This window comes from Thermobia domestica, chromosome 18, assembly GCF_964235325.1.
Source record: "Thermobia domestica chromosome 18, izTheDome1.hap1.1, whole genome shotgun sequence".
In the NCBI taxonomy this organism is placed as follows: domain Eukaryota; kingdom Metazoa; phylum Arthropoda; class Insecta; order Zygentoma; family Lepismatidae; genus Thermobia; species Thermobia domestica.
Window position 1 is genome coordinate 35,822,632 of NC_137471.1, and position 8,562 is coordinate 35,831,193.

Consider the following 8,562-nt stretch of genomic DNA (forward strand, 5'->3'; position numbering starts at 1 on the left):
CTTCTTCAAATCAATAAATAATTGGACGGTGTTATGCATCAATTGACCAAGCCCCAAAACATGGTTCTAAGATATTGAAGGAAACAGAAAGGTGTTACTATTGCGATCCAGTTCTTGGCGCTTGGTCGAATAGCTTTTCCTGAACGTTTAAGCAAAAGTAGGGTTTCAAATATTTTTTAAACATTATATACATTGTCTCCTAAACACTGATGCAAAAATCTCGAAAACCGAAAAATGCCACTTGGTCAATTGATGCATAGCACCGTTCAATTATACTGCAAGTTGTTATCTTGACATTCTTTAATTTTTATTATTATATCAGTGACAGCATTCAAGGTACTAGATTTTTGTAAAACCATATGATATTTGTAAAATTAATTTATAGAAACCAGATATACCACTCTATTATGCATATACTTCTCAATTACTTTTGAAACACAGTTTAATACAGATATGGGTCTATAATTATTTGGATCTAACTTATTTCCATCCTTTTACATGTAACTTGAAATGACATTGATAAATTTGCATTGGGTTGCAAATTCACCTAGAGTAAAGGAAGAATTTTACTAATGCGGATATTGCTTGACTTATTGTCGTTGCATGTGATTGACATTTCATTATCCGGTCCATCTCATGTCTGATTTTATCTTTCTTTTTAAAGTACCAATAATTCTAATAATTTTCATATTGGTAACTGGACTGAAAAGGAACCAGTCGATTGGAATACCCATATTCAGTGGCGTATTTAGGGGGGGGGCTTCCGGGCTTAAGCCCCCCCGAAATCTTACTTACTATAGTAAAATATATGAAATATCTTGCAGAATTTTCACATTTTCAGGCAAAGCCCTCCCCGAAAGTTAGCAAAGCCCCCCCCGAAATAAAATCGTAAATACGCCACTGCCCATATTAAACGCTTTATTTTCCAATTTGGGTATTTTTGATTCTAATGTTTTACCAATATTTGCAAAATGTTCGCTTAATATATTTGGTATGCGCACATTATCAACCAATACTTATAGCATGTTCATTCAGTATATATGGTATGCGTTCATTACCAACTAAACCATTCCCTATATTCAATTGTATATGGTTCAGCATCGCGCATCCCGATAGTTAAGTACCTATGGTGCTGGTCAACTAATGTATGTTGAGTAAACTCAGATTTCCCAGAGCGATCGTCCTGTACCAGTCTTCACAAAATACTACTTACAGCAGCGCAACGCAAAAAGTCATTATAACTTGACATACTGATCATTGCAAACTAAATCGAAACTTTTGCGTTCCGTTGTTGCAAACCGTTATAAAATATATCCACATGTGTAACAAAAATCTGATCATTGGAGGAATTTAGTCAAACCACTGTGCTGGCCAGACATGTTTGTGATAGCCCTTACTATCCATCCTTTTTATCGTTAATGAAAAATGTAGCACCACCGTACAAAGATTTGCAGTCTGCACTATTGGGATGTACGTCTAGTCGGTTAGTCCTGCCAGTTTCATATTTCTTCGACTTACTTTGCGTGCTGGTCTCCCATCGGTTAGATACCAGTTGTAGAGTAATATACAGGGTGACTGGTAATTCGACATATTTCCTGAAAGGAGTTATTCTACAATTAATTTATAACAAAATTTGTCCCTATGAACCGGGTTTCAGAAAGCAATGATTTCAGAGAAATTTGCAGATTTGTGATTTTTTAAGAAATAATTTGACTTACAATCCAAAATAGCAAATCGTTAAGGAACTACTACACTGTGACCACTAAATTGATACTTTTCTAATAGCTGATTAACAAAGTTCTAGTGTGAAACGAAACTGCCCAAAATCATCAGAAAGTCAGGCATGAATGGGTCAAAAGTCGGGAATGGTGGTATTATTTTTTAAAACTTTTTATATCAAAGCAATAACACGTGGCGTACAAATTGCTAAAACGACTACCTCATTTTATATCGGGTATTGCAAAATAAGTGTTACAACTCTTGCGAGGTGACTCCTGCCACTGAAACAAGAAAAAAAGTTCTCTTGAACTTTCGGCTATCGGACATAGTTTCGGATCTAGAAGGTGCCGAAAGCGTGGGAAAATGACTTTCGGACTCCAATAGTTCGGAAACTATCCAAGTAAAGAGGGCGGGTAAAAAATTCACTGAAGAAGTCATGCCTGCTGTATTGAATTTTGCATGTTTCACAATCCTACCATGCATGCGCAAGGGATTCCCCAAAAAAAAACGTAGGGAGTTCCGGATAATGTCAAATGAAAATTGGTCTAAATGGATATGAATTGATAGGGTTTCTACCAGGCAACAATAATTCATTTGTATTAAGTCTATATCTGGAACAAATGCAAAATTGCGGACACCTTCATGCCCTTTGTGTATGGTTGCATAATCGCCAGGTACGGATGCTGGGCAACAGTGACGTTCTGAATATTAAGTGTAGCGAATTTGTTCTCAAATGCCCTAGAAAGACATCTGGAGTGCCGGTAGAGCACAACAGATGAAGCAGGGTGATTCACATGTGTGGAAACACGTAACGAAAAATACCCAGAAATGCATTCATAAAATGTGAACGTGAGTTCAAAGCGTCGGAAATGTAAGGAATAGCATCAAGAACATGAAAGCCATTGCCGATTCACCAATAATATTCCATCAATCCGATGCAATATGATGTGCATGGTTGCATACCAATAAGAATACAATAACTGAGGCCAAGTTGAAATTGTGCAAGGGGACTCACTAAGAAACTGGGTAAACTAAATGAATATCACTAGTGGGATCGCATGATCAATATTGAAATGTGGCCAATGTGTGTGTTCATATCAACATGTAGCTAATGGACAAAGGTCAACATGTCCCACTACTGCTGGGACACCGTTTGTAAATTCATTTGAGCGTGAGAAAGTTGTCATTGTAGAGAAATAAGTGGGAAAAGTTCCAAAATAATTAAGTTTAATGAAAAAAATATAAAAATAAACTTACAAGTCTAGTGTGATTTTTGATTTGATTTAAATTTAGCGCCCCTTTCACCAGCGAAGCTAGATGAAGCATGAACCTACAGCTTAATGTGGGATCCGAACCACATGACCTCCGCCAGGAAACAAAACCGGATCTTTTACGCCAATGACGCGTACTCTAAACGCTTAGCCACGAGGAAGCTCACAATTGTACTGAATTGCCCCTTTGGTTGTGTATGCAAGTACGCAGCCTATGATGCACTTCTGTGCTGGGGGCTACCAAGATTATCTCTCAACTCTTCTACGGATGCTACCAATGTGTAGTATACCAGATGATTCATATGACCCCAGATGTAGAACATGGCGTTACATACGAGCTTCGCGCCGGCCATGGTGTTGGGCCACCTCCAAAAGCGTTCAAATCCACGAAACCGGTTACACGCAAAGCATAGTAGATCTTTTTTCAGTAGTACTTAATCTGTCAGCTCTTAGAAAAATTTCCGAGCCCAAAAGAACATCGAAGACACATTCTTCGTTCTGCCGCAAAACTTAGGATGCATCTTGTGTGGCATATTTCGAAGGGAGAAAATGCCCATGCTACTAGAGCATGTAACGCTAGCCACAATTACCAGCACGATGGCTGCCCAGTTCACTTTCAGCGGTGCGTGGAACAGTGGCTGGACAACAATTATCCGCTCAGATTAATCGGTCGATGAGACACGACACCACGGTCGGCGCGAATCTCAGATTTGTGACTTGTACATTTGAAGTCACATAAAAGATGGCGTATATCACATACCGATAGTACCTATTGAAGAGTTGAGACGGGATATCATCAGACGCCAAACGCATAAAATACAGTATATCAAGTATCAACGCAGTGAAGCACGTCGTAAGCTGCATGTTTGAAACCCAATGAAGGAAAGCAATTTGAACATGTCTTGTAATTTGTAAACATATTTTCGACTTGTTTCGTTAAACTTGATTACTTTGCAACTTCTTCCCATGACAACTGACAACTTTCACTGACAACTCGGACAATTTTCACTCCCGACCCTTTTCACTGACAACTTTCACACATTCAAGTGAATTTATGAATCAAATTCAAAATAGTACTACAGCACGTTGTGTATTGTTTTCTTGTCTAAATCTTTCGAAACTTGACAACATTTTCACCTATGTGGAAAGCTTACGAAATGAGGTAGTTATTTTAGCAATTTGTACGCCAAATGTTTTAACAATTTTTTCAGTTATTAGCTTTTATATAAAGAAGTACTTTTATCACGGTTACAGATTTTTGACCGATTCATGTCTAACTTTCTGGTGATTATGGGCTTTCTATGGTAGTACTTCATTCATCAGCTATTAGAAAAGGACCAATTTAGTGATTAGAGTGGAGTAGTACGTTGACGATTCGTTGTTTTTGGTTGTAAGTCGGCAAATTTGAAAATAAAAAAGCAAATCTGCAGAATACTCCGAAATCACGGATTTCTGATACCCGGTTCATGTCAAATTTGTTCCAAACTCTTTCAGGAATAGGTCGAATTACATCACCCCTGATATACCTAGATATAATATAAAATGTGTGCGCGTATGTATTGCGCAAATTAATATGTTTATGATTGTTTGAAAATATATTTATTACTGAAATCAAGTACGGGTAAGTTTCAGATATTTTATAATTTTATTTTTATTGTTTTGCAGATCAAAGCTCAACCTATGATGACGCGAAATTCCAGATGCTTAATATGTAATGTGAAATTCTTACGGCCCAAGGACTTGTTCGACCATCAGAAACAGATGCACTCTGGTAAAAATGCCGAGAAGAATAAAATTTTCCAATGTAATACCTGTCACAGAATTTTTAGTCAAATTGCTAATTTAGAAGCACATGTTAGAACACACACAGGTGAAAAGCCATTCCGGTGCTTTTATCTTCTATGTCGTAAAAGTTTTACCCAGTTGAGTCAATTGCAACAGCACAATAGGATCCATGTGGGAAAGAGACCATTCGTATGTCCCAAAAAAGTTTGTGATAAGAAATTCGTTCAGCTGAGTCATCTCCAACAGCATATGAGGCATCATACAGGGGAGAGACCGTACGTGTGTAGGGAAGCCTCATGCAATAGAGCATTCGCTCAACCTGCTGGTCTTCTAAAGCATTCATACACACACATGACTAATGCACCTTACGCTTGTAACAAGTGTTACCAACGGTTTTATCTCAAATCAAAACTTAAAGATCATGTACAATCTCATGTGAAGCATGTGTGTACAATATGTGACAAAGGATATTGTAGTAAAACTTATCTCATGAGACATACACAGCAACATTACAATCAAAATCCTGAAACCATGTTCCTTCCTGTGAAAGTTGAAAAAATTGAAAAACATAAGAGAAAATTTGGAGAAATTCAAAGAGATGAGGTAAAAATTGAAAAACTTGAAAAAGATGAGGTAAAAATTGAAGAAATTCAAAACGATGAGGTACAAGTTCGAAAAAATAAGAGACGCGGTGAGAGAGGAAAAATTGTTAAGATAAAAGTTGAAAGAATTGAAGTAGATTAGAAGTAAAATAATTTAACTTCAACCTTGATTTGAATAACTTATTTTTAGTCACTTTTCTAAAGTTTTTTAAAAGATTATAATCAGTTTTAATAACTTTTTACAGAACTTGACAAGTTACTTCGTTTGCTTACACGTATAGCAAGCTTTTGTACGATTTTGTTAAGTATGTGTTTCGTTAAGTATTACACAAGCAAATGTTAGTAAGTAGTTTAGTTTTAGAGGAAGTATTCAATTAACTAGAACAATTTGAATCACAAGATTCATTTTATCCCAGAAACCAGAAATTTGATTGCCTTTCTGAATAATTTGTATTCCCGTACGAAAGATACTGAAGGTATAGACTCCGCTTTATTCTGATATTCATGATTTCAAATCCAGTTCGTTCTTAAGAAAAAATGAATGTTAAAACAGAAATTTTGTGCCTTTCTGGGTAATTTGTATTTTTTTTTTTTTTTTTGAATTGGAACTACAAATTATGAATTTATGCTAGATTGAAAGATCCTGAATGTACTATATACTAATTGCTTTTGTGATATTCAAAGTTCAGATCTAGTACATTGTAAACACAACAAATATTTCAGTTCGTCAGAAAATCTGTGGTATCCTGAATAATATGCATTCACGTTCGACAGACGCTCAATGTATAGACTAAATTCTTCAAATGATTTCTATGGATTTAGATCTAATGCATTATTATATATAGAAATAAATACACAAGAAATTTTTGTGGCTTTTTTGGGTAATTTGTATTCTCGTTCGCAAGATACTGAATGTACCATAGATATGTTTCTTTTGTGACTTTTTGTAGTTTCAAATCGAGTGCATTATAGACAAAATTAAATATTTTAAAATTCAAATCAAGAACTCTCTGGCGTTCTGAGTGATATATATATTTATGTTCGACACACACACACACATATATAATGTATAGACTAAATTCTTCATATGATATGCATGGTTTTAGATCTAATACATTTTTATACATAGCAATAAATGAAATCAGAAATTTTGTGGCCTTAGAAATTTGTATAAATATTCATGATTGAAAGATCCTAGCCATAATCCTTCTTAAATTGACATTAATTAGTTAGAATTTTGTACGGAAAATTATATTTATGTAAAGTATGAGACAAAAATGATTGTAAGGAAAATTATATTTATGTAACGTATGAGACAAAAATGATTGATTGTAAGGGAAATTATATTCATGTAACGTATGAGACACAAATGATTGTAAGGAAAATTATATCTTTGTAACACGTGGGACAAAAATGATTGTAAGCAAAATATGTATCTCTGTAACGTATGGGGCAAAAATGATTGTAGTATTGTTTTTCTCGTGAATATACCCAGCAGCAATGTAACAAAAAAACAGCTATCTCCTATAAAAGTTGAGAAATAATTTGTAAAGGAATCTAGTCTAGTCATTGTTTCAAATAGCTTTCTAGTCCAATTTTAACATATTTTTCAATTAGTGATAAATTTAGGGAATTTGAAAGGTTATTGATGTATTGCTTTTACACTGTGTGTGCAGAGTCTGAAATAATGTTTATGCAGTAAAATGATTGTAATCATTAGTATCTCAAGTATTTGAATATAATCATAATATTTAGTTCACTATTTATGGAGCACTGCAGAAGTTGTGTTTATTATTTACATAGAAATGCTTAACAGTACAAAAAGCTATTACCTATGATAATTACAGTTGCTAGATTTATTTTATTATCAAAGAATATTGAATTTAAAAGACTCACCTCGAATCCCTTTCTAATATCTAGACTGTCAAACCTAGTGCCTTGTTAGACTAAATGAACGGCCTTCTAAGTAACGTGTACGTTTGAAAGAAAATACAATTATAAAAGCACTAAGAGAATTGTACCGTACATGAAAATTGAGGCGTCTAAAATTTCTTGTAAAAAAAAATATGCAAAATGTATTAGGCAAAGGCTATTGTAATACTACGTGTAATTACCTATTGAAACATATTCAACTGCACTCGAATAGAATATCCTAAAACTGTGTTGGTACAATCAATTTCTTGTTTGCCTTATAATGTAGTCAAACCCAAACTATCACTTAACTTAGTATGATGTGCTTACTCTGTAAAAAAAAACGAAAATTCGATTTAGGGTCCATTCAAAAATTTTGTGACCCCGATCCAAAGACTGAACGATCGCAATTTTTAATGCATATTTGTTTCAGCATTCCTAAAATTTTTGCCCAAGATCGCAATCTTTTGATCCATTTTTTAATCATTCCTAAAATTCCTATTAATAAAAAATACAATGTTTTTTTTTTCACCAGCAATCCAATAACACAGCATGTGCATATGTCAACAACGATTTTCCACAGTATTCTTTTTTAAATTACAGTATTAATTTTGAATAACTTTCGTATTTGAAATAGTTGAGTGTGATTGCTTGCAAAATGAAGCCATTTTACGTTGTGTATTGTTGTAAATTCGAATATGAAATGTTTGTGACTTTTTTTTTAATGAAAGTCCCTAGCAACGGTTTCTGATCAAACCTTTTTGCATTTTTATTCTCTCAGTAAACTTTAAAAAATAAATTATTGTTTGTTTGGAAAAGTAGGCTTTTGATTATATTGTACTTAATTCTTCGTTGTATAACAAAACTTATTTGCAATAAACATTGACTTTTTCTGTTTTGAAGTCATTTTACTGCATTTATTGTGTTTTGAAACAAAAATTAGTCGTATCTGTTTCCTTATAGGACTATAAGTGCCAGAGATCTCATCCGTTATAGGACAACACGCTCCAAACAATTTGTATACAAAGATATATGCCATAACCGTATATGATATGGAAACATTGTTCATTAAAATAGCCTATTGGCATATTCAGTAATCATGCATGTAAATAAGTCATTAGTTGCAGCATTAACATCATTTTAAGTTCTTTTCTGTATTTCCTGACACGCTTTGTAATACGAGAGCAAAAGCTCCTTCGTGGATAAGTGGTTAATGTACGCGCCTTTGGCGTAGGAGTCCCTGGTTTGATTTCCGATTGAAGCTTATATGGTTC

General features: G+C 34.4%; 1 protein-coding gene across 5 annotated transcripts in view; it reads left to right on the forward strand.

The window, feature by feature from the left end:
• Positions 1-8,186, forward strand: part of LOC145675771 (uncharacterized) — a 106,124-nt gene extending 97,938 nt beyond the window's left edge. For 3 of the 5 annotated variants that reach the window (XM_081746450.1, XM_081746451.1, XM_081746452.1), the window contains one exon: positions 4,656-8,186. In XM_081746450.1, the coding sequence (XP_081602576.1) occupies positions 4,656-5,519 (864 nt within the window). In that variant the 3' untranslated portion in view covers positions 5,520-8,186. The remainder of the gene's footprint in view (positions 1-4,655) is intronic. The other 2 variants (XM_081746453.1, XM_081746454.1) reach the window with 1 other exon arrangement.
• Positions 8,187-8,562: the final 376 nt, after the last annotated feature.